At 39.5% G+C, this 27,250-nt stretch overlaps 1 protein-coding gene across 2 annotated transcripts in view; it reads right to left on the bottom strand.

Annotated features, from left to right (window-relative positions):
- The window catches only part of YWHAQ (tyrosine 3-monooxygenase/tryptophan 5-monooxygenase activation protein theta), a 35,586-nt gene extending 9,044 nt beyond the window's left edge, over nucleotides 1–26,542 (bottom strand). The window contains exons 1-2 of one of the 2 annotated variants that reach the window (XM_004457207.5): nucleotides 26,350–26,542; nucleotides 25,537–25,949 (exon numbers count right to left, since the gene is read on the bottom strand). In XM_004457207.5, coding sequence (XP_004457264.1) covers nucleotides 25,537–25,830 — 294 coding nt within the window. In that variant the 5' untranslated portion in view covers nucleotides 25,831–25,949; nucleotides 26,350–26,542. The remainder of the gene's footprint in view (nucleotides 1–25,536; nucleotides 25,950–26,349) is intronic. The other variant, XM_058287890.2, reaches the window with a different exon arrangement.
- Between the last annotated feature and the right edge of the window lie 708 nt (nucleotides 26,543–27,250).

Here is a 27,250-nt window from a genome sequence, read left to right as displayed (position 1 = left end):
TTTTTTTTTGAGAACTGGACATTCTGAGTATTATCTTGTTATAACTCTGAAATCTCCCACTCCTCTGGGATTGTTAGATTTGTTGTTGTGAGGGGATGGAGCAGTCAAGCTGAGACTTTCCCAATCTTTAGTCCCAAACAGGTAATGGAAAAAGAAAAGAGGAAAACAAAAATAGGCACTGCCTCTTTAAGACTGGTCTGCTGCCTGTGCCAGTAGGGATTAGAACAATGGTCACCCTCAGAGCCAGGACCTAGGGATCTGAAGTAGCTGATCAAGAGCAGTGATCAGATCATACTCCCAGGAATTTTGGAGGCCTAGGTCCTTATTATAGCCTACCCTAGCAGTCCCTACTGCTGCCTGCCATGTGGTTGGGGGAGGGTCGCTGCTGTGAAGGGTGAAATTCACCTATAGCCACTGCTATGTATCAGCCTCTTCATCCAGCTTCTGTGGATGCTGCAGTGTTCCACTAGAGCCAGAGTTCTAAAATAATTGATTCAGACAGTTCCTGCTATTTGAAAAATTGTTTTGGTAGAGGGACTGATTCCTGGAGCTTCCTTCTAGATAATACTAGGTAATACACTAGTATTATCTAGTATACTAGATACTAGATAACAGTATCTCTCATAATCCATGTCTAAATGCTTACATTTAAAAGATGTTTTAAATTTTTAAAATTTCAAAAGGGGCTGAAGCCCAAGGTAAGTTATAAACTAAACTAAACTTAATATTAAGAATAAAATTACATAACAAAGCCCAGAAGTTTATACAAGAGAAAAGCGGCCAGTATCAAAATTGTGGCTTAAATTCTAGAAAGCTGCTGGGCCAGGAATGTATCAAGAGAAGTTCATTAAAGGCCACGCCAAAGTACTAGAGGCAACCATAAAAACAAGTATTGCTTCAGCAGCACCATAGTCTTTATTGGAAAAAGAATCAAAGGATTAGAGTGTAAGAATTTCTTCTGTTCAACATCACCAATACAATTTTTTAGTAGTTGTTATTAGAAAAATCACAACTGCTTTAACTTTTTCCTCTACGACAAATGTTTATATGCCATGGATGACTTTCAATTTATAAAACATCTTTATAGACTGAATTTAGGGTTTTCGGGGAAGTGGGGCAAAGAGTGAGATAGGGACAGAAAGTTCACTTATCTAGATCTTAAACTGATTCATGCTCATCATTATCGTTAAAAACAAAACAAAACCAATGAGAGAATTCTGAGATGTAGTATCAAAGAAGGCAAACCCAGTATTTATAATAAGTGTACCACCTCTGCATGTTACCCAGACCAAAGTACTATAATGTAACATGTGGCTACACCTGCTTTGCTACTCAGTATTTTTTAAGATCTAGTTTTTTGTTTCTTTTCTAAAATGTGGTAGAAATGGGTAGTAGAAGCTGAGAAATGTCTGGATGGTTGAGGAAAAGAAAAAAGAGAAACTGAGATTTTAGTATTAATCCCTCTTGAGTCATGACTGTCAGATGTGGGAGCTGTTCACAATGACTTATTACACTTACTCACCAGCAAACTTTCCTTCCAAGGATTCTGAAATAATACTAAACAGCTACTTCATTAGCTACATTAAGCTAACTTGTAAATTTTCCTCTCTAAAATTATTAACTTTGATTACTAGTTCACACAGAGTCATTACGTACGATTTACAGGGTTGGGCTTTTATAAAGTGACTTGTGCATTACTTCCATCCTAGAATTTCAGCCAGGTATCATGGTTCTTTTTCAGATGCCACTAGCTCTCTGTGAAGGAAACAACAGGTACAGAATAATTCTGTCCTTCCATATGCTATGAGCAGTAGAGATTCTATTTTAGCCCAATTAGAAGATATAATGGATTCTGCTTTGTTTTACCAAAATGATCATGGCTATATGAGGTCTTATTAATTCAGTCATAGGCTATAAATACTTAAGGTATATAGCCTAGTTATTATACAACTCAAATTATGTTTTAAAAAACTCTGAACATAGAATAGAGAGAAAGAGAGAAAAGCCAAAGTGATAACTGGCTCTGTAGGTAAGAAAATCTTTCCAAATAACAGTACTGGTAGAAAGTAAAAAAGGACAAAGAAAATCAGTTAACATGTACATAGTTGAAGTTTCCCACTAATTTCTTTTGTACACTATTCATGTCAATTAAGTAACATGAGCTCCTTATAAGATCTTTAATCAGCAGATTGTATGAAAGTGGGAGGCTTGAAAGGCCAAGATTCTCTCCAGTGCTGTCATCTGACTGAGCGGTAGAATGTAATTAAGTGTTATTTCTTTTTAAGAATTTGAAAGAACTGTAAAGAGGTCAATGTACTACCTAAAGAGGCCAATGCATTACCTTAAATTACAAGACAGACTGGTAGTGACGACACTCTAGACCGAAGAAACACTATATGAGAAAAGTCAGAGGAAAGAATATGTTATTATACAGAGGGCTTTAAGAAACTCTAAGGCTGAAGGACCTTAGAATAAACTTAAACTCAAAAATAGGATGGGAATATTTAAAAAACTATAGTGTAAAACCTGTAGAGAATTGTAAAAGAAATGAAATTGTCAAGAAATATTGATGCAAATTTAGTATAGTAACTATTCCCATCCCCCATGTCTTAGAGAAAAGGCTAATAATAAAACTCCAATTCTAATTCTATATCTAGGAATGAATTCTTCTTGCACTTTAGTATATTTTCCAAAACAATTTGTTTGGCTTCAGTGGCAATATTTTGAGGCATTAAACAAATAAAAACCATCTTTTCATCCTAAATTCATTTATAAATGATTTCAGTTTTATAGACAGAATAAGTCACTCCTGTCTTTCACAGTTTATTATTTATATAAAGAATTGACTTGCCTGGAACAAAGTACATAATTGAAGAGGAGCTTTAAAATACAAGCAAAGGAATCAGCAGGAAACCAAAAACATTCTAAGGATTTTCAATTTCCTCTACCAGTTTACTGAAACTCATTAATAAACACACAAATTTAATCTCTAATATTAGTGTACATATAATAGCCACATATATCTATCAGTTTAATAAACATGTTTATTACCAAAAAAGAAAAATTATAACATATTCATTCATTGAACCAACATTTAAGTGCTTGGATATGTACCAGATCCCATTCTAAGTACTTTACATATATTATTTACATATAAACAAACCATTGTGACAATCTTACAAATGAAGGAAATCACTAAGAAGTCAAGTAACTTATCTAAGTCAATTAATTAGAGTGGAGCCAAAATTTGAACTCAGAGCTTTCATATAAAAAAGCTACCCTAGAAAATGAGGGTTAATAATACATCCTAAAATGAAGCATACCTAACAGACCGAAGGCTTCAGTCTTATGTTAGAAATTTATTGTTTAAGTTAACAAAAATGTGAAAGCCTATCAAGACTAGTATCCGGGGGCAATATATTTATTTAGACAATCAGAACATTTGTCTAATGGTAAGATCTAAACTAACATTTCAGCTTCAAATAATTTGCATATAAAAATGTCTGTATAATGTAATATGTACATTAAAGAGCCACAATGACATAATACATAAAGATTTAAATGAAGTCTCTGACAGTAACTGTGTTCTAATTACATTAGTTACCCCAAGAGATTGATTCAAGTAAAATTCAAGACTCAAGAACTTAGTCATGGGCGGGGGACTTGGCCCAGTGGTTAGGGCGTCCGTCTACCACATGGGAGGTCCTGGGAGGTCTGCAGTTCAAACCTCAGGCCTCCCTGACCCGTGTAGAGCTGGCCCATGCGCAGTGCTGATGCCCGCAAGGACTGCCGTGCCTAGGGGAGCCCCACGCGCAAGGAGCGCGCCCGGTAAGGAGAACTGCCCAGCGCAAAAGCACTGCCTGCCTAGAATGGTGCCGCACACACGGAGAGCTGACACAACAAAATGACGCAACAAAAAGAAACACAGATTCCCGTGCTGCTGACAACAACAGAATCGGACAAAGACGCAGCACACAGAGAACAGACAACCGGGGTGGGGGTGGGGGTAAATAAATAAATAAATCTTTAAAAAAAAAAAAAAGAACAGAACTTAGTCATTGTTCACAGAAAGAAATTACATACTGAATAGCCTGATTTGGAATGAACTAAATGGACCTTTCAGAAGGCTACATGCGATAGGCTGGAATTACCAAAAAGTACTAAAACTTTTTTAGGTATGCACTGAGAAATACATGCGATGTCATGAGAGTACTATGAGCAATTCTTTGTTTTTAACAAAAGTCACCAATATATCAAATGAACAGACATCAATTCAGATAACCAATTGTGAACAATATGTTACTATGCCAAAAAATAATCTAGCAACTTCAGGAATGATACTTAATTTTTAAAAATGTAATTTAAGAGCTTGTACTTTTTTTTCTTTTTCACTTTGCTGCCCCGTTCTACATTCAATTATCTTTTAAGATCATCTTTTCCCCCTGCCAGATAAAAAAGTTGGTTGGTATTATAATATGCTAACAAAGGAAAGAGATAACATTTCAGAAGCAGTGATATTAGACAATAGCTACTGCTAAGTCTTTACTGTTCAATACAGAAACATTTAGAATATAGTATTGAGCACCTGAAATGTGGCTAGTTTGAACGGACATCTAAGTGTAAAAATACATCCAGATTTCAAAGACTATGTATGAAAAAAAAGAATTAAAATATCTCAATAATTTTTGCATCGATTAGATATTAAAATAATATTTTGAATATACAGGGTTAAAATAAATGATTAAAGTTAATTTTACCTGATATGGCTACTAGAAAATAAAAAACTATACCTATGGTTTACACTATTTCTAATGGAAAGCACTAGTAAGTGAATGTATAATACAGGTAGGTGAGATGGTGGATCCCAAGATTTGTTAACTAAGTACCCGTTTTTTATAATGCCTCAACTACCCTAAAATGAAATTTGTAGATAATATATCTACACATAGGTAAAAAATATACTTAATGTACTAACTAGAATATGAGGGAGAAATAAAAGGAAAGTAATTTATAATAAAACATATGTATCATCGCAGGAATAAGACAGTGTAGTCAGAGGTCTGCTCTCTCTGAGTCTCCATGAACACAGACTTAGGTGAATTATAGTGGTAACTCGAATATCATTAACGGCTTTGGTTGCCAGTGACAGGAGTTTCAAAAACAGTCAAGCTACAAAAGAAACAAAGTACAAATTTCCCTTGATTTTTACATGGTAGTTACATTCCTGGTTAATTTTGTATGTATTAAAACTATGGAAAAAAATAAAACTTATTTAAATGTAAAGCCAAAGTAGGTTTTGGCCTCGAATAATTGTAAGTAAGTTTTTTACTTAAATGAGGAGCTGGACAATTCATTACATAGAACTATATGCATTAAGGGATGTCTAGTGTCACTGACCTGCGTCCACTAGACATCAGGTGCCTCCACCCAAATGTTTAGACATACTGGGTCAAAGGTACATAAAAAAGTGCGGGAAATGGACTTGGCCCAGTGGTTAGGGCGTCTGTCTACCACATGGGAGGTCCGCGGTTCAAACCCCGGGCCTCCTTGACCCGTGTGGAGCTGGCCCATGCGCAGTGCTGATGCGCACAAGGAGTGCCGCCCCACGCAGGGGTGTCCCCCGCGTAGGGGAGCCCCACGTGCAAGGTGTGCACCCGTAAAGAGAGCTGCCCAGTGTGAAAGAAAGTGCAGCCTGCCCAGGAATGGCGCCGCCCACACTTCCCGTGCCGCTGACGACAAAGAAACAAGACGCAGCAAATAGACACAGAGAACAGACAACGGGGGGGGGGGGGGGGGGGAAGAATTAAATAAATAAATAAATCTTTAAAAAAAAAAAAAAAAAAGTGCTATAACAGGTCCAAAGAGGAAATTATTTTGCTATGGAATTGGAAGAGATTTTCCTAAGATTATCAAATGAGCTGTGTCTTATAGGGTAAACAGAATTTTATACATAGAAAGGGTGTGTGGGGTGGGGGAGTGGAAGGATGGGGGTAGGGGGAAGGGAGAAAGGTAAAATAAAAGACAAAATTCTTTTTTTTACCCCAAAATTCTTAAAAGCAACCAGAGAAATGACACATTACCTACAGAAGAACAACGGTATGACTAACAATTGATATTTCATTAGAAAACAATCAACTATCTTCAAAATGCCAAGAAAAACTAACTGCCTGCTAGAGTCCATATCCAACCAGACTACCATATAAAAGTAGGTGCAAAATAGACATTTCCAGACAGACACAAAATGTGCCACTTATAGTCTGTGACTTAAAAGGGAAAATAGCCAATTGGCATTTTTCAGTAATTAAAACAGTGACTGAAAAATTCCTGGTTAAAATTTGTGAACAGTTTCTACTCCTCCCAAACTGTAATAACAGAATTATTACAAGATGCTGAATAAGTATACAGGTGCAATACCTCATGTTTGCAGAGGAGATAATGTACCTTCAGGATAGTTATTTACATTTTTGAAAGTCTGGCAACTAAACTATGATAATTAAGGATCCCAAATATTTTAAGAGCTCACTCTCCAATTAAGGTAACTGAAGAGACATGAGTTCACATGAGATATTTAAAAGCATGAATTTAACCAGTATCTGCATATTAATGATTTATAAATATCAATAAATATACCAGGCTTCAAATCTGGCCCTTAACTATTTGAGTTATTTACTTTTTTTTTTTTTAGGGACCGAGGATTGAACCCTGGACCTTGTTTTATGGGAAGCTGACACTCAACCACTGACCCACACCAGTGGCTTCCCCAAGTCGGCGCATCGGTTTGTTTTACTTGTTTTTCAGGAGACCCTAAATCTGGGATCTCCCATGTGGGAGGCAGGCACCCAACCACTGGAACCACATCCACTCCCAGTAATTTACTTTTTTAACTTTGTACCTCTGTTTCTTCATCTATAAAATAGGGTTAATGACAGTACCTACCTCACAGAGTTACTGTGACAATTAAATGAATACAAATTGCTTAGAACACTGCCTGGTACATAACCTTCACTCATCACTGAACACCAGAATTCATTCTCTTGAGCACCAGACCATGAGCCTCCTAAATAGATATAGCTTTATGGATGTATCACTGGGACTTTAAACTCTACATATTAAGTGCAAAACCAAGCCAGATCACTAAACTTACTTTCCTAATGTTGATTCTCTTCTTCCTTGACTTTCTGTCTCAGGAAAAGCATTCAGTTGCCTCCTACATTTGGGCAATTACTCAATTCTACCTCTCAGATCTCTCTCATATCAAACTACTTCTCTCATTCTCCACTGCCACAAACTTACATCTGGCTTCAACGTGATGAATACAACAGGCTCCTCATTACTATCCCTATGTCTGTCTTGTTGACCTTGTCCCATCAGCTTCTACAGTACAGCAAACATAACCTTTTTAAAATTAATCATCCCCAGTTTAAAACTCAGCCATGTTTCCCCACCAGTCTCAGGATAAAGCCCAAATTCCTCACTCCTTAGGTCAATACTGCAGGAGTCCATCATCTGGCATCTGTTCAACCTTCATTCCACATTCACTCTCCAATAACCCTCCACATAGTCCAGCTAAGCTGAACTTTTAACTACCTCAGAATGCTGTGCTCTTTCCTCCAGAAGTTTTACTACCCTTCACCAAAAGTCCCTGCATTTAATTTTCTTCAGGAACCCTTTCCTGGCCCATACAAGACTGTGCTTAGAAACCTCAGAGGAGCAAGCAGAATATGCTTTGGCAACAGCTATCTCCATCCTCTAAACAATATGCCATGGTGGGCAAAGACTTTACCTTGTCCAGATTTGATAAATATTTATAGAAAGGATTAATAAGACTTGACTGTAATCTGTCAGATTTTTAAAAATATATACTTTAAGGATGTGTGTGACTCATAATCAACGAACACACTGACAAATCCATCCCCTACTGTGGAAATGATGGCTGTTTCCACAGCCATCATTTGGGCCGCCCAATTTTCTGCTTATGAAGCTACATTTATGCAGCAACTTTCTATGCCTTGAATACTATATGAGACTTGCCTTCTAAAAGAAAACATCCTGGCCATGCCAACACAAGTATTTCAAACTTTGTGCTAGTTATTTCTCACTGTAAATGAATAAACTAACTTTCTTGGTTTTCTACACCTGTCAGATGAGCTTGATTTTTGTGACTCTCTCCTTGAAAGATGGCTTCACCCTGTTATGTTAACTAATCAGACTAAAGGCCATATTCTAGATTGCAGTAAATTCTCTGGGATAATACAACCTCTCCCATTCCATCTCTTGGAAGATAACCACTCCTTCCATCCACCTCCCCAACTTTTTCTGTAGTGTCACCTGAGTATTCTTATACATTGTGAATAACAGACATCCAACACTACCTTTGACTTTTTTTTTTTAAGAGTGAAGACATTTTTTTTAAAGATTTATTTTACTTTTTTTATTTCTCTCCCCTCCCCACCCCCACCCCAGTTGTCTGTTCTCTGTGTCTATTTGCTGCGTGTTCTTCTTTGTCCACTTCTGTTGTTGTCAGGGGCACGGGAAGCTGTGTTTCTTTTTGTTGCATCATCTTGTGGTGTCAGCTCTCTGTGTGTGGCGCCATTCTTGGGCAGGCTGCACTTTCTTTCGCGCTGGGCGGCTCTCCTTTGGGATGCACTCCTTGCACGCATCAGCACTGCATGTGGGCCAGCTCCACACAGGTTAAGGAGGCCCGGGGTTTGAACAGCAGACCTCCCATGTGGTAGACGGACGCCCTAACCACTGGGCCAAGTCTGCTTCCCACCTTTGACTTTTCATTCACTATTTCCCAACCCATCATCATCAGTTGTCAACTCCTATTGCTTCTACTTCTGCAAAAGTATTTTTATCTATCTTCCAATCCCATTCCCATTTCTATTAAATGCATTAACTGTATCATTTCACCTCACCTTATCCAATCACCTAACTGATCTACCAGGTTTTAGGGTTCTTTTTCTAATCCATTGTATACTCTGTTGTCAGATTAACCTTAAATTCCACTTCCAGGCATGATAAGCCCCTTGCTCAAGCTCCAATGCTTGTTAAAAAATAAACCTAAGCCTCACACTCAATGTCCCCCAGGACTGGACCCCAGTATTAACCTAGTCTCCAAGTGGTGAGGAGATATTGATCCCTTCAGCCAACAAAGCAGCAAGGTGAGGCTGGGGAGGAATCCACTTTCCCTAATGTGCCATACAAATACAGCTATTCTATGTGTGTCCTTACACGAAAGAGGCTGGGAAGCACTGTTAATTATCCAAGTTAAAAGTATACAAAGCTTTTAATAAAAGTGAAAAGTCTGTATCTATGTCCCTGTCCCAAATATTTCTAAACCCTTTCTCCTGATCTATAAGCTCTCTAGCCACCACCATCCCAGAACCCAGGCAAAACTATTGCTCATTACAATAGTACTGCTGTCAATACCTGTTATTTTAGCACAGTGGTACTTTATGGGAATGGGATGGTCCTTGTGTGGGCACAGTGTAACTTCCTGTTCCCTTCCCAAAACAATCTAGCCACTTTTAAGAAAAGAAATAAAGATGCTCTTGTACCAAAGTGTTCATCATGGGGAGCCAATACGTGGCTTAGTGGTTAAGTGCAGGCTTCCCACATACGAAATCCTGGGTTCAATCTCCAACACCTCAAAAAAAAGAAGAAGAAGAAGAAAAAAGCCAGTAGTAAAGAAAGTCATGGTCTTTGTACCCTTGCTTCACCCAAAGCCCAAAGCAGCTTCACTAATTTCAGATTCTCATAGAAACAAATATAATACCCAGTCCTTTCACTCTGACTTCTGCCTGCTTTATCCACACATTTTAGGAGCCGGATATTTTGAGTGGCTGTAACAGCAATTCATAAATATTGTATCTTCTGCTCAAAGATTCCAAATCCTTAGCCAAAACAAGTAGATTGAGAGAGACAATTTCATACATCTACTGGTGATAGTAATACTTGTGCATAAAAAACATCATACAACGACTATTTTCCAATATTTTCAGATCAAATGCCACCAAAAGGCAAAGCCCCAAATATCAATGTCTATATACTTCTTTCCCCTTACAGCACTTGGGTTTATAGTATCTAGAAACTACTTTAGGCATTGATTTGTGAAGGAAAGGGGAAATGATTAAAGAGAGAGAGAGAATAGTAAATCAAATCTTGGTTTGGTCATGAGTCATCTTAAACTGGAAAGAATCCTGATAATAGAAGGATGTTCTAATAATTAAAAACAGGTCAAGGGAAGAAGATGTGGCTCAACTGATAGTGCTTCCACCTACCAACTGGGAGCACCTGGGTTCAATCCCTGGGGCCTTCTGGTGAAAAAGAAGAGAAAGCGTGCTTGCACTGCAAGCCAGTGCCCCAGCAAGCACCCACATGGTGAGCCAATGTCCCACACAAGTGAGTCATGCAGCAAGATGATAATGCATCAAAAAAGAGACAAGGGGAGAGTAAAGACGAAGCGTAGCAGAAACCAGGAATTGAGGTGGTACAACTGACAGGGAACCTCTCTCCCCATCAGAGGTCTCCAAGATCAAATCCTGGTGAATCCTAGAAGAGAGAAAATGAGAAGACAACACAGACAGCAAAAACAGCAGGGCAGGAGGAGGGAAAAGGAGGGGGGAAATAAATACAATAAATAAATCTTAAAAAACAAAAACAAAAACAGGGCAAAATTGTCTTTCTAGATTAGTGTATGGGTCACATTTTGATGTATCCCAGGAAGACTCCTTAAAATTGAAAATGGTTTGTGCTAGCAAGGACACTCATGTGCTTTCATATGAGCTTTATCTTTTCTAAGTCTATGACAAATTAAGCCACTACTATGTTATGGAAATCATATATTGGTCTAGCAATACTGTTACAGAGTATAAAGGAGGAAAAAGACCAAAGGAATATAAGAGGCTATAGTAAACATACTATTCTGCACTGGCAACTAAACTGATATAGGTTACTGATTATAAGCAATTGAACTACTGGATATGGCACAAAAAATAACCTTGAAATACAAAGCAGTGCTTAGGAAAACCTAGAGGAATGAATAAAGATGATGTTCTTATTCTTACATAAACTTAAACTTGCCAATATTAATCCAGTGCCATTGTTTTGCGGGCAGCCATTAGAATTCAGGACAATGGTAAATTCCAAACCACAAAGAATTGGGTTTCATTACTACATTTTATACATTAATATGATCACACCTTCTTACAATGGAGAGAAAATTATAGCAAACAATATAGGAGAGAATCGATGTGGCTAAAGAACAGCAGGAAGGAACAGTAAAGGCTGGAAGGTCTAATACACCCACTTCAGGAAACTGGAACCCATCTTGTAGGATAACGGTTTCGAAATTTTAAAAAGTAATAATTACTGCCTGTCCCCAAATCTGAGCAACACCAGATAAGAGAGGATGGATGAGCATATATGTAAAGAGTCCAGATTCTCTCCCACTTGCACAGGTGAGGAAATCAAAGGAAGGAGAGATGGACTTAGGAGAATGAGGGTGGGATGGGAAGGCTTTGCAATGAAAGGCAGTGGGAGAACAGAAGGAGCACTGACCTAGAAAAGATGAATTTGAGTTCCACAGCTACCTAGTTTCCTCACAGGTAAATAGATCTCATCAATTGTTAAGTTTATAGAGGATGATGTTTGGTAACAGGTATAAATATTAATATGCTATGTTTGTAACTATGAAGTGAATGTAGTGGCACCTAAATTATATCTCCTAGGATGAGTATGATTTCAGGTTGAAATGGAGAAGACATCACAAGTGAAAAGAAGAGCAGTGCATATAAGTATGAAACCAGAGCAGTTAATGTTTTAGGTGAGAAATTTTTGTTTGAGAACAAAGACGAGAGTAACCAAAGTTTTGGTAAAAAAAGTGAAGTTTCTGCCAAAGTATCTCTGATGACCTTTTCTGCAAGTGTGAAAATTTCAAATCAAGAATATACAAAGCTAGGAAATGGATGTGGCTCAAGCAACTGGGCTCCCATCTACCCTATGAGAGGTTCCATGTTTGGTTCCCAGGGCCTCCTGGAGAAGCCGGGCTGGCACGACAGGCAGGTGTGGCAAGCTGACCCAACAAGATAATGCAACAAAGAGACACTAAGAGGAAAGACAACGAGAGACCCAACAAGCCAGGGAGCTGGTGTTGAGCACCTCACTTCCACATGGGGAGTCCCAGGTTTGGTTTCCGGTGCCTCCTAAAGAGAAGATGAGCAGACAGCAAGTGCAAGCAACGAAGCAGGGCGGGAGAGAATAAATAAGTCTTTTCAACAAATGATGCTGGGACAACTGATATCCATTTTCAAAAGAATGAAATTGGACTCCTTCACACCATATATAAAAATTAACTAAAAAATGGATCAAATATCTAAATATAAGAGCTAAAACCATAAAACTTAGAAGAACACATAGGCTTTAATCTTCATGACCGTGGATTAGGCAATGGGTTTCTATTGTAGATATGACATCAAAAGAATAAGCAACCAGAAAAAAGATAAATTGGACTTCATCAAAATTAACAACTGCCATGCTTCAAAGGACACTACCAAGAAAGTGAAAGGCAAGCCCACAGAACGGGAGAAAATATTTCTAAATAATCTATCTGATAAGGGCCTAGTATTTAGAATATATAAAAGAACTACTACAACTCAACATTAACAAGAAAACTAAACTAATTTTAAAATGGGAAAAATGGGGGGTGGGGGTAAGTGGCAAAGGATATGAAAAACCTTTCTCTAAAGAGACAGTATCACATGAAAAGATGTTCAACGTCATTAGTCATCAGGAAAATGCAAATCAAAACCACAACGAGATACCATTTCACACTAGCCTGCATAGCTATTAAGGAAAAAGAGAGATAGTAACAAGCATTAATGAGGATGTGGAGAAACGAATCCTCATCCCCTGGTAGGAAATGTAAAATGGTACAGAAAACACCTTTTGGTTTATCTTTTTTTCATTAATCATGGAAACACATATACAACACAAATCTTTCCTCCCAACCCCTCCTGAGCATACCACTGATGTTCCTGCAGACTCTCATCAACATCCATTAACTGAGCCTTCTCTTTACCCTCAAAAGAAACTATACTCAGTTTGCACGAACTCCCCATTTCCCCTGGCCCTACTCTCTGGTAACTTGTACCCTACTTTCTGTCTCTATGAGTTTGCATAGTCTGATATTTTCTTTGAGGTTACCATGGGGCTTACATTTAACATCCTAAATCTTTAACAATCTCATCTGCTCTGATACCAATTTAAGAGTTTCAAAAGCACACATAAACTATTTCTGATACCCCTTGCCCCCCTTTATGCAACTCTTGTCACAAATTACATATTCATACATTATGAGTCCAAAACCATTGATTTATCATTTTATGCATTTACCTTTTAGATCCTGTAGGAAGTAAAAAGTGGAGTTATAAATAAATAATACAATATTACTGGTATTTATATTTACCCACGTCATTATCTTTACTTCTTTATGTGTTATTTCCTCATGTGGCTTCAGTCGATTGTCTAATGTCCTTTCTTTCAACCTGCAAAACTTCCTTTGCCATTTCTTATAGGGCTGGTCTAGTGATAACTAAGTTCCACAGCTTTTGTACATCTGGGAATGTCTTAATCCCTCCCTCATTCTTCAAAGAATCTTGCCAGATAGAATTATTGGTTGGCAATTTTTTGCTTTCAGCATTTTAAATATGTCTTCCCATTGCCTTCTTGCTTCATTGTTGGGAAGGGGAAATCAGCACTCAATCTAATTGAGGCTCTTGTGTGTAACATTGCTTTTCTCTTGCAACTTTCAGAATTTCCTTCTTATCTTTGGCATTCAACAGTCTGATTTTAACATGGCACTGTGTGGGTCTATTTCAGTTTATCCTGTTTGGAGTTTGTTAAGCATCTCAGATGTGTATATTCATGTATATTAAATTTGGGAAGTTTCATGGCAATTGTTTCCTTGCATATTCTCTCTGTCCCCTTTTCTCTTCGTTCTCTTTCTGGGCCTACCACAACATGTATACTAATACAGTTGAAGGTATCCTACAGGTTCCTCAGGCTGTTTACTTTCCTTCATTCTTTCGTCTTTTTGCTCCTCAGACTAGATGATTTCAATTGTCTTACCTTCAAGTTCCCTGATTCATTCTTCTGTCAGCTCCAACTGCTGCTGAACCCCTCTTGGGAATTTTTAATTTTAGTTACTGTGGTCTTCATCTTTGTATGCTTCCTTTTCATAATTTCCACCTCTATCTCTCTATTGACATACTCTCTGTGTTCATCTATCAATTTCCTGAATTCCTTTAGTTTTTTTTTTTTTTTTTGGTCCATATTTCCTTTAGCTCTTTGAGTTTATTGAAGATCATTTTTTAAGTCTTTGTCTGCAGTGTCCCAGGTCTGGTTCTCCTCATTAATATTTTTCTGTGCTTTAAGCGTCTCATTTGCCCAAGCAATTGCTTCTTGTTTCTTTGTATGTTTTGTAATCTTTTATTGGAAACTGGGTATTTTGATATTTTAATGTGTTATCACTGGAATTTAAACTAAGAGGCATCTTTCCTCAAGGTTGTATCCAAGCTAGTGTTATGACAGATCTTTCCCTGAATGTTAGAAGAAACAACAAAATGATAAAAGGAAATAAACACATCACCTTTCCCAAGCTTTGCAGATTGAGTACAAGTGCTCTCCTTCATCCTTCAGAACTAAACCATACAATGAAGAGCACCAGACCAAAGCACAGAGGCTTCTCTGGTCCTTTCTGTGCATGTCTTGTTTTGGGGTACTCATATTTGGCCCTAGGGATTCCCCATTTACATGGCTCAGACCATTCCTTTTTCTCTAGGAAGAGTTTCCTCATGATCCTAGACACTGCATTCTATGTCCCACAGCAAGCAATCTCTTTCCCAGGCAGCTACTTGACTGCTCTCCTCCAGGGTTCTGCAGGAAAGTTCTGTAGGCTGCCTTCTGTAAGCAGGGCAAACTCTAGGATGGTGAGTCCCTTAGGCCACCATCAGACAGTCTGGGTCAGACATACATGCTTCTAGGATGTATGTGACCATTACTGTGCTACCTCTGGAACCAGGACCAGGGATCCATATTGGGAGTATGGGCCAGCTCTGCACCAAGACGGTGAGGGATGGGGAAGGGGTCAGTCAGGGTAAACCACAAGATCCTACCACTTTTAAGTAGCTTTTCCTGATTTGGTGCTCAACCTTTTACTGCAGTCCTTTATCTGTTTTTGAAAGAGAAAGATTTTCCTGCCAGTTCTTGCTGGCTGGTCCAAGTATTTTCTGATATATGTATAAAAAGAGCATTACCTATGTCTTTTTCTTCCCAGAGATATACAGCTGATCATAAACAATAAAATAGGGTATAACCTTCATGTCCACTTCTGAGAAGTACATAAGATTACTTTGTACTATTTAATGTAGGAATAATCAAGGATGGAAAACCCATTACAAGAAAAAGGATAATACAAAAAACACTATTTTCATGACACACTCTCAACTCTACAAAATAAAATCAAATTTCTATTCATATATCATTCAAACATCTTATTGGCTATAATTCCCTCTTTGACTCCTGATACTGTTCAGAACCTAGGACTCTATTATACCTCTACTGAAATACTTAACACATTTTATTATAACTATTTATTTACATATTTAACTCAATAGTCTAAAAGCGATTTGAGGCAGGGATTCAAGTCTAATACTTTCCTTTTCTTTAGTACTTAAGCGCTATACTTGGATGAACCATAAAATGAACATGCTGAACAAATAAAAGCCTGCAGTTAAAATATTTTGTTTAATCTTAAACTTAGCAATTGAACCCAACCAATGCAAACTCCCTCTATAACAGTTACTTGTTTTTCTCTTGAATCCTTCTCTATTAGAAAGGTAACATTCAAGTTTTCTAAAGGATCAGGTATGGAAAAGTAGAAGAAAAAAATAAAAATTTCCAGGGGACTATCAGTAATTGTTTGGTTTGAGTGGGCAAAATAAAAAGTAAAATGTTCTAAAGGAACATCAATAAGAATTATTTGGGAAATAAAAAACCTAATCTGAAGATCACTACAGTTGATAGTTTTAAAGCATTTTCCAGACTTTCTCACTGATTTCTCCAAACATTTACAAACAATCTAAGACTGCCCTTCAGGAAAAAAGCATTTAGGGTAAATTTACAAATTTTTATAGCCATGGTCTCACCACCTGCCTCGTCATTTCTCCAAGTAAAGCCTGCATTTGTAGCATGTATCAGGAGAGAGAATTTTCAGAGGAAAAGTTAGTAAACCAAGGATATCTTAAAGCATACATAGTACCATGCTAAATTCAAGTAAAGATCCAGATGACAAGATCATGGTCTATTGCTCATCTGGATAGAAAAACTAAATGGATAGTCAAGATCAGTGTGAATGCCAAATTTCATTCACAAATGTTCTGACAATTGCTGGCTAAGAGCTCACTTGACTCATTGATATCCAAAAGCTGATATTTTTCAAACCTGAATGCAACCAGCTCTAAAAGATCATTATCCACACATTTCAATCATGCCAACTCTGCTTTTGTTTTGGGTACTCGGGAAGGGGGAGGAAAGGGAGAGATCATATTAACCTAACATTACCACTCTCAATTTAAGGAAACAAATTATTCCAACGTACTAGTCTTAGCTGGTCTTTCAGGAATTAATGGGGAGTCTTAACCAATCTCTAGTATCAACTTTTCTCTTTTCAAGTCTGGAATTTTTCTCATCTCCAAACCCATAGTCCTAGAATATTTTTGGGGGGAGGGGTGTCAGAACATTGAACAGGAAGAGGAAGGTATTACAAATTTAGTTATCACCACATAATGACTATTCAGAAAATAAACTGCTCAAATCACCCACCACAGTGATGGTTAGCAAGATTTCTAAAGCGGAACCCCCACTTAGAGCAGCACTTTTAAAGTGTGGTCTGGGGACCTCTAAGGAACCTACAAAGTCAAAGGTTTTTTCACAACAACAAAAGATACTATTTGCCTTCCTCACTCTCATTCTCTCATGAATGGAGTTTTCCAGAAACTACAAGACACATGGTATTACAACAGTTTGAATATAAGACAATGCCATCATTCTCACTCAATTTTGTTGTTTTCGAAGTTATTTTTTTAAATAAAAAATGTGATTTATGTTAACTTCTAATGGGCTTATTTTAAAAGATTAATAAAAATTTCTCAGGTTTAATTTCTAATAATGTAAATATCAACAGATATACAGTAATTTACACAACAAAAAGCGTTTTGAGAGCCACAATACTTTTAAGAATGGAAAACAGTTCTGAGATCAAGAAGTTTGAGAAATACTATGCTAGAGTATGGTCAATTACGCAAGCATTCCACAGCACCCTGTAACTCCATTAATCTAATTTCAATCACCAAATACACAAAAGCTATGGTGCTTAATATATTAGTCTTACCTCCGAAGTGGACATCAAGACATAAGTAGACACCCAAGACATAGGTTTCACTTTTTCTAAGATAGGTATTAAAGGCATTCAACCACAGCAATGTAGACTATTACATCCCTAACACATGCCAACCACAGTAATTGTTGACTGAATTACTGTTGAATACCCATAGACCTACCACTTAGATCCTATCATGAACATTTTGCCATATTTACTTTATCACATATCCATTTTTTAAATTAATGCACATTAGTTGAGTTTTGACAAATGTATAAACCTGGATTATCCTAACATATAACATAAAGGATACTACAATCACATTTCTCTTTCCCCTCAATTGTTGCCTCCCACTCCCAAAACCATTAACTCGTGATTTTTTTCCGCACCATAGCCTAATTTTGCTTGTTCTAGAATCGCATATAAATGGAATCATATACCAGGTACTCTCTTGTGCCAAGATTCTTTCACTTAGCATGTTTTGAAATTCATCCATACCATAGTGTGGGTATCAGTACTCTGTTCCTTTTATTGCTGAATGGCATTCCATTGTGCGATGTAACAGTGTGTTTGCCCATTCTCCTAATAATGGACCGTTTCCAGTTTTTGCTCTTAGAATACTTATTTCAAAGATCATTTTGTCTGTAAATATTTCTCTATGCAACCAAAATTTTGTTTTCATCTGGTGGTTATCTTGAAGTATTTAAGAAACAATCAGTGACTTACCTATGGGTTAAGAGTTGAATTAAAGTAGCAACGGATGAAATATAATTTTACTTCTCTCCACATCTTTTAAATGGTACTTCCCTCCCACCCCCATTTGATACCCAGAAAGTCAATGCTGCCAACTCTGAAAGAATTAACACTCAAGACAAACATTGGTCTTAATAATAAGTATCATAAAGGAATATCCATATTACCAAGCATATTTCCCAACTCTCATGTGCCCTTAATTAACTAAATCCCATAGTCTTATTATTTTGCAAATGAAAGTAGATCTAAGACTTATAAAAATTTAATTCTGACAAATAGCCCTGAGAACCACACACCCAATTACATCTAATACCAAACAATGAGATACAATTTCCATTCTTCTGTTACTAGATTTTTGTTGTCCTCAAAAACCTATCAGTCTGTGCTGGACAGGGTAAGGGAAAATGGGCATTCTCAATCACTGCTGGCAACAATATAAACTTGTACAACCTTTTCAGAGGGCTATCTTGAAAAAGTACATATCCTTCAATTTGGCAATTCCAGTTCCAAGAACTTATCCGTAGTAAATCCTAGTACAAAACATCCAGCAAGGATATTCTTTCCAGTGTTGTTTACAATGAGGAAACTGTTTACAAATCTAAAATGTTAATATTGGACTGGTTAAATTACGCAACATCCAAACATACATCACAGGGTTAAAAGTCTGGGACCTCACATGACAAACTATTAGTAGCAGTTATGACTGAGGTAGAAACATTTTCTGGTCATCATCGATTTTTTTAGTTCGAGGTACTAGGACCGGAGACTGAGCCCAGGACCTCAAATGTGGGAAGCCGACATTCATCCACTGAGCCACAATGGCTTCCCCTGAGTTGGTTTCTTTCTTTCTTTGGTTGTTGTTTGTCCCTGCTTCTAGCTGGCACTGGAATGAACCCGGGAACCCCCAATGTGAGAAGAAGGCACTCAACCACTTGAGACACATCCATTACCCTCATCATGTCTGTTCTCTGTGTCTATTTGCTGCATGTTTTTCGTCTGCTTCTGTTCTTGTCAGTAGCACAGGAATCTGTGTTTCTTTTTGTTGTGTCAGCTCTCCGTGTGGGTGGCACCATTCCTGGGCAGGCTGCACTTTCTTTTGCGCTGGGCAGCTCTCCTTACAGGGCGCACTCCTTGTGCATGGGGCTCCCCTACACCGGGGACACCCCAGTGTGGAACAGCACTCCTTGTGTGCATTAGCACTGCGCATGGACCAGCTCCACACGGAGCAAGGAGGCCCGGGGTTTGAACTGCGGACCTCCCATGTGGTAGGCGGACGCTCTATCCACTGGGCCAAGTCTGCTTCCCTCATCATGGATTTTAATTGCTACCTCTTAATACATTTCAGTATAATTTCAGATCATCTTTTTCCTTTGTGCCAAGTTTTTAAAAAGCACAAAATAGAACAAAAGAAACCCAGGGGCTTTGTAGGCAACCACAAGGTGGTACTTGGAAAACAGGACCTACTAAAAATTTCAGAAAAGTAAATTGTAGTTAAATAGCATAGAGACAACAGTGACAAGGAAAAATGACTTAAGTCTAGATAAAAGTTTCAGACAAGATGCTAACATTTTAATAAGAACCCAAAGGGCAGGCATGATACAATTCATTACAATTTGATACTGCTCATTTTTAAAAATGATCTAAACCAGGATTTCTCAATCTCAGTACCACTGACATTTTAGACTGGATAATTCTTCACTGTGGGGATTGTCCTATACACTGTAACATTTCGGTTCACTCTTCAAAAAGCCAACTCTGTTTTCTTTTTTTGGCAAAACCCCCAAAAGCAATGTTTTTAAATTCTTATTTCAATGTTGTGTATATGGGGAGAGCTTCAATTTTATAGACTCTTGAGCTTTTGTCCACCAGAAATACATTCGTCCCTTCCCCCTAAATGATAAATATTCAAGCTTTGTATTTATGGAACTGTACAAATTCCTCAAGAACAGAGATTCACACTGTGATCTCGAATCAGAAAAAGACAAATGGTAACTACTACATGCAGTATTTAGAACTAGGGACTTTATCTACAGTGTTTTATTTAATTTCATCTGAGTTCAAATCCTGACTCTACCACTTAGCTTTGTGAACCTAAGCAAGTTACTTCGCTTCCTTATATCCCAGTAACTTTAGCTTTAAAACAGATATAGAATTAACTTAACCTCTGGGAACACAGTAAGTATATAAAGTGCTTAAAACAGTGTTTAGTATATAGTAAGTAATCAATAAATGTCCACTATTGGCTATTACTTTAACTACAAGCCTACAAAGTAGGCACAATGTATAAATGAAGAAAGGCTGAAAGACTAGGAAACTTCCCCATGGTCACAAAACTGGAAGTTAATGAAGCAATTATTCAAAAATAATATGTCTGAACCCAAAGCCCATTCTTTTCCCATTATGTCAATAAAATCACATTAAGATTCACTAGCAGGAACTGGACTTTGGCCCAGTGGTTAGGGCATCCGTCTACCACATGGAAGGCCCGCGGTTCAAGCCCCGGGCCTCCTTGACCCGCGTGGAGCTGGCCCGTGGGCAGTGCTGATGCGCGCAAGGAGTGCCGTGCCACACAAGGGTGTCCCCCGCGTAGGGGAGCCCCACGCGCAAGGAGTGCACCCATAAGGAGAGCCGCCCAGCGCGAAGGAGGGAGCAGCCTGCCGAGGAATGGCGCCGCCCACACTTCCCGTGCCGCTGACGACAACAGAAGCGGACAAAGAAACAAGACGCAGCAAAAAGACACAGAAAACAGACAACTGGGGGAGGGGAGGGGAATTAAATAAATAAAAATAAATCTTTAAAAAAAAAAAAGATTCACTAGCTATCAAGAATAACAGTATTAATCCTAACTTCAAAATAATAACTAGCATAAGAGACACTTTTTATTAAGAGATTAATTTAGAATACCTAACTAAATCCAAGCATTTATTACTGAATTAAGGCTAAAAGAGCTTTTACAAAACAATACAGACAACTTTCAGAGATTCTCTGCAATAGTATTTTAAGTAACTTTTATTTTAAGAATCATAATAGACATCTCAGTTTCTGGAAGTGTTTATTCATTATGCAGATGCAACTTAAAATTTATCTACTAAAAGCCTATCAATGCAAGAGAGGATAATACAGTGTTGTCTGACACAAAGGCCTATCTTGTATAAATATTCTAAGTATTTGATTCTTATTCCAAGGTCACTGACTTTGAGAAGCCAAGTAATTATGTAGTATTGCAAAGCTCTGTATATGTAAAATGTAAATGATGGATTTTGTTTCCAAGTCCCAGATGGGCTTTATGGATGGATCCCTCTGATTGTTCTTACTCACACCCAAGTTCTTATTGAATCCCAAATGTCTTACCACATACTATACTACTTCCCAGTTGTCACACAGCTTATTCACTGCTTCATTTAAATTTTGTTTTCTCCAACATACCTTAAGATCACCAATGATCTATCCATCAACTCTACCCCAAGCATGTCACTAAAGTCACTAACCTTTTCAACATTTCATGTACTGTTAACAGGTTCTTTTAACAGACTTTAAAAACTACTAATTTTAGGGAGCAGGTGTGGCTCAGTGGTTGAGTGCCTGCTTCCCATATAGGAGATTCCGGGTTCTATTCCCCGAAACTCCCTAGCCGCCTCCCCCCCCCACACACACACACAAAATAATTTTAGAATTGGAAGGAAGTCAGAGCAGAGGTGGAAAAGCAAGGACCTATATAATTTCACAGCCCCTAAATATTAGAATTGGAAGCCAGAGAAATTTAGCCCAATCCTCTCGCTTCACAAATGACACTGAACACAAGATAGCCTGGCAAAATCTCAACTTCTCTCAGATTCCTATAAAGACTTTGGTGGTGGCCATTTTGACCCTCTTATCTCCTTTGCTCATTAGAGTATTCATCTGAATTTCAACTTTTTTTTTTCTGTCTCCACAGTTCAGAAACCTCTCTCATTATGGTGATATTATCAAATGGGTTGAGGGTTGTCTACCATGTTCATTTTGAAAAAATGCTCCTAATTATTCTACTCTTACTCTGTTCCAAGAAGAGGCTAAAAATCTTTGCTCTTCTGGATCAAAACTGTGGCTAGCCTTCATGTCACTTTTACTAGTCTTCCATAACTGAGTCAGTATCTGCTTCCTCCACACCAAATTCTCCTTCCTGATGACCAAGAAGAAAAAGAAAACCTCGTGTTCAGAAACTTGATTTCACTCTTCATTCCTCATTGTTGATAGACTCCTTATTAAATTACTAATATATGAATTACCAGCCTCTTGTTCATTAGCCTACCACTTCATCAATCAGTTCAGATTACAGACCAGTAATTATCACTCACATTCTAGATGCTGCTAACATGAACACCACCCAGAAATATTTCACATCTCTCTACTGTCAATCAAATGAGGAAAACCCCTCACTCCAACATTCTCTTTTAAATGATGGCTCCTACCTTCCTTTCCAGGCTCTCCCCCACCTCCAACTCCTCTACACAAATTCTGCTCTAATTCACATTGAAAACTTCCCTCAATGAGTCCTTACTGTATAATCCTTTCTCTTAGAATAGACCCTTCTATTCTCCTCCCTCAATGCTCACCTCTGTGGAGTCAATTGGACTTCTTTTAAAAAATAATTTCCAGAGAATTCTTCAGGGAGAATGTTACATGTGAGCAACCCGAAAGATGTGAAGTAGGGAATCATACAAATACCTGGAGGAAGTGAGGTTCAGGCAAATGAAATTGTATGAAGATTCATGATAGTAGTTATTTTATATCCTTTTATTGCAATCTTACACATCACTTTATTTTTGTAAAGATTGACTTAGAAATATATTGTATTATGACTTAAACTGATAATCTGTCTTTTTAGAGGAATTTATTCTGCTTACTATAAAATTTAAAAAAAAAAAAAAGCTCACCTCAAAAGCTACTATTTCTGTGAAGCCTTTCCTGAGGTTTCTATTTCCTCTGAACTTTATAGCACTCTGTTCATAATTACCTTAAAGGAATGATCTTGTGTGATTTGTGTTTGTGGATTTTTCAAACATACTCTATATATTGTTGGAGGGCAAAATCTAGGTTTCTTGGCTTTGTTCTTCCCCATACTGCTTAGCACAGTGCCTTGTACAGTTAATTCTCAAATACAGTCGTCAACCTGAATATATGCTTCCCCAGGACTTTTTTTCAATAGGCTGGCTTTCAAGTTGTAAATAGCGTCTCAAGCGAATACATTCATAGAATATTTTATTTATGCTTTGGTGTCTCAGATGATTCAAGCTAAAACTCTTTACTCTTGATAAAGAAAAACTGCCCTAATTTCAGGGATTCTCTTCTCTGAAAATTTACTTTCACATCTCCCTTTCAAGTCTCATATCAACTCAGCAAGATCCTTCACCTGTCAAAGGGGAGCAAAACTCTTCTCCACTCATGTTATCTTAAAAACTAAAATTTCTAAGAGCCATAAAATAAAACAAATATTCCTTTGACTTAGCATTAACATGCTAGAGAATAAGTAAAATCTTGTGGTAATTCTGAATTGTTGCAGGGTAACTAAAAATTTGCAAATTAGTAACTAGAGAACGAAATATGCATGAGACCCTCTCAAATATACATTTAGAACACCTCCTCATTAGCATATGGAGTTCTTATAAATCCTCCCTTGACAATAGTGAATATGACCAATAACTATTACCATGATTTCATTTATTTTTTGAGGTGCCAGAGCCAGGGATTGAACCCAGGTCGTTATATGTGGGAAGCTGGTGCTCAATTACTGAGCCACAATGGCTCCCCTCAGTTGGTTTTTTCATTTGTTTGCTTTTTGTTTCTCTGAGGCACTGGGAACCCAACCTGGGACCTCCCATGTGGGAAGCAGGCACTCAACGTCTTGAGACACATCTGCTCCCCACCATATGTTACTGAAGTCCACTATCACTTTCAAATTGGAAAGTTTCTTAGGTACAAGTCAATTCAGTTCAAACAGCTTTTATGCCTCTGTTAAGCAGGGGCACAGAAGCTAAGAGATGAATATAAAGTTTCACCCTCATAAGGCAAATAATGTCAATGAAGTTTTCTCCTCTTTATCTCCTCTGCATTGCTTTTTCTCTCTCCCCACTATCTTCATTAGTCATGATTTTGTTCAGATTACCTGTTATTGCATTAGAAGATCAGGTAGATTAAATAAGTTTTCTAATAAAAAAGCAAAGCATGCTTCCTGCCCGACCAGTCTGACAGACTTTATTCTGGTATGAAAAATCACCAACCTAGCAATTCTTAATTCTCAAAACCCACCCAATATACAATGTTGAACTAAAAAATCAATAGATCTGTTGTAAAACTGGCACTTAAAAATTAAGAAAAGGCAAATCATGTATTTCATATTTTATCAGTAGAAACAACTCTTTACCGCATTAAAACATTTAATACTCCAGAATATTATGCTGGCATTTGGGTTTTAAAAACGTGTCTTACTGATCCAAAGAGTAAGATTTTGTCCCTGCAATGACAAAGCTAAAAATGTTATCTATCACTAATAAGGGTGAATCACCGTGGCCACCTACTCCACCCAATAGCCACCGTTGCTAATAGCGAACAGTTTAAAACCTGGAAAGCTTTCCTTGTCTACTTCAATCCAAAAATGAATTCATTTCAATAAATTAGTGTTTAACTATGACTGTGCAATAGCAGGAAAATATTGGTAACTCCTAAAATTTCCAGGGACAACATTCTGATCTTTATATTTTGGTGTGTCCTCTTCACATTTACTAAGCTCCCTGCTCCCACTCCCCCCATCCCGTCTTTTAACAGAGGTAAGCTCAACACAAACTCTCAATTAATTGAAAAAAGGAGCTCTCTATTCAGATTTTCGCAGTAAATTTCTCTAAGTTTGAGAGGAAAACCGACGACTACATGGTCATGTCAAAAAGCTGCCTGCACCTTCATTCAACTGCCTGAAGCCTTGGAATTGCTTAAATATACTGGAAAGGTTCGTTTCACGGAAAGCACTTTCTCAGGACAAAGAGCTTAAAAACCTCTAGATTTCGTACAGATCTACTTGGGTGTTTAAAAGTCACAGCGTGCAGGAGGAACCTAGCGTTTGGGAAAAGATCTACTAATCCCTGGAAAACCAGCTTCTTGAGCCTCAGGAACAGAATAACGTTTATTACGGAAATCCAGGCCACCCCTCTTAAAATCCTCTACGTCGGCAAACAAACGAGGCCAGCCCTCGCCACACTTCGTAGCCCTTCCCCTGAGATTCCCAAGGAGGGGCACTGCACAAAAGGGCCCGGGCGCTCCAGACAGACACCCAATTCTTTCAGCTCCCACCACCGTGCCAAGTCCGGACTCACCAGAACCGTGGTGCAGATGGACCTCAGTTCCGACTCCACTTTCTCCCGATAGTCCTTAATCAGCTGCAACTTCTTGTCCGAGGTGTCGGTTTTCTGCTCGATGCTGGAGATGACCCTCCAAGCGGACCTGCGGCCCCCGACCACGTTCTTGTAGGCCACCGAGAGCAGGTTGCGCTCCTCGTTGGACAGCTCGGCCCCCTGCTCCGTCACGGCCTTCATGCAGGTGGCCATGTCGTCGTAGCGCTCGGCCTGCTCGGCCAGCTTCGCCTTCTGGATCAACTCCGTCTTCTCCATGGCTGGCGCGGGGGACGGCGGTGTGGGGCTCCGGGCGAGGGCCGGGGAGGAGAGAGAGCGGGCGAGGCGCGCGGGGCGGCGAGCAGCGACCCGGCTCAGGAAGAGGCCTCCTCGGCAGCCTGCGGGGAGGGGCGGCGAGGCGGGAGGGAGGGCAGAAAGGAGGGGCGGAGGGAGGGCGCCTTCAGACAATGCGGCCCGCACCCCGCCCCGCGCGCCCGGCCCCGCCGCGCCGGGCCGCCCTCCTTTTGTCTCCGCGGACGCGGCCCAGTTGAATTTCCCTCCCGCGCCCCAGCTTCGCCGCCTCGGCCCGCGGGAAAGCCTAGGGCGGGCCGGGGGCGGGAAGGACTCGGGAAGCGCAAGATGGACGCGGCCGTTAGCCCCGCACCTTCCCCCGCCGGGAAATGGTCCCTGAGGGGAAGAGCGCCCAGTGCCAGCCTCTGCCTAGAGCCGGGCTCCCCACACCGCCCTCGAGCCCCAGAAAAGCCCGAGGAGGGACGGCAGAGCGGCCCCGATACTCACCTTTCCCGTCCTGGCGGCCGCGATGTGAGTCCCTCCACTTGGATCCGCTCTGGGCTCGCGCGAAGGACCCTCCCGTCTCAACCTAACCCGGAGCCGAGGGGCGGGCAGCAGCGCGGCCGCCCTCGCTACCGCCGTCCAGTGACACGCCGAGTTGCCCCCAGGAGTCCCGCCTCTCTCCCCGCCGCTAGCCAATGAGGCCTGAGCGCGCGGAAGGGGGCCAGGGAGGGGCCGCGCGGGAGGGGAAGCGGAGGAGGGGAGGGTGGGTCGACTTGGGGTAAGTTCGGTTGGTCGGTAGGCTGCGGCTTCGGCCACGGGGTTTCCTCCAATTAGATCCAGGGTAAAAGGACGTCACTGTTGCTATGGTGATGCCGTTACCAACTCCCCTCATCCTCCCTGCCAACCCCAGCCTTTCTGGGTGCGGCGCAAGACTGCGCGACCCTCAAGACCTTTACCGCGGGGGCCGAGTCGCCCGCAGCGGTCGCTGCAGCTGGTGCGCTGCATCTTGCTGGCGGATACAGCTTGTAGCGCTGGTCGGCTTGGCTTGGGAGGGTGACCTAATCGGCTGTGTGGTTGCACAGGCGCCTTTCTTTTCTCCACCTTCCTATTCGTGACAAAGGTTTGGAGATCAATACACTAAATCCAACCCTTAATGACGCAGCGACTGGGGCTGCGAATTCGAAACAATCCATCTCCATTAAATAGGAATTCGTTCCTGGAGAAAGTGGCTTAAGTTTGGCTTTTACATGATAAATTCAAATCGTCAGATGGTCACCCCAAATCTCAAATTCCCTCGTCAAAATGTTATGTCCGAAGCGGTCCTGGCAGATCCTTCTGGCATTACTAGGTTTTATTATTATCTTTTAATGGGAAATATGAAGAGCAATTTGGAGAAAAATACCTG

Source organism: Dasypus novemcinctus, chromosome 25 (genome assembly GCF_030445035.2).
Source record: "Dasypus novemcinctus isolate mDasNov1 chromosome 25, mDasNov1.1.hap2, whole genome shotgun sequence".
NCBI classification, from domain to species: domain Eukaryota; kingdom Metazoa; phylum Chordata; class Mammalia; order Cingulata; family Dasypodidae; genus Dasypus; species Dasypus novemcinctus.
The sequence above is the reverse complement of the archived record's forward strand: the minus strand, read 5'-3'. Positions and strand labels throughout refer to the sequence as shown.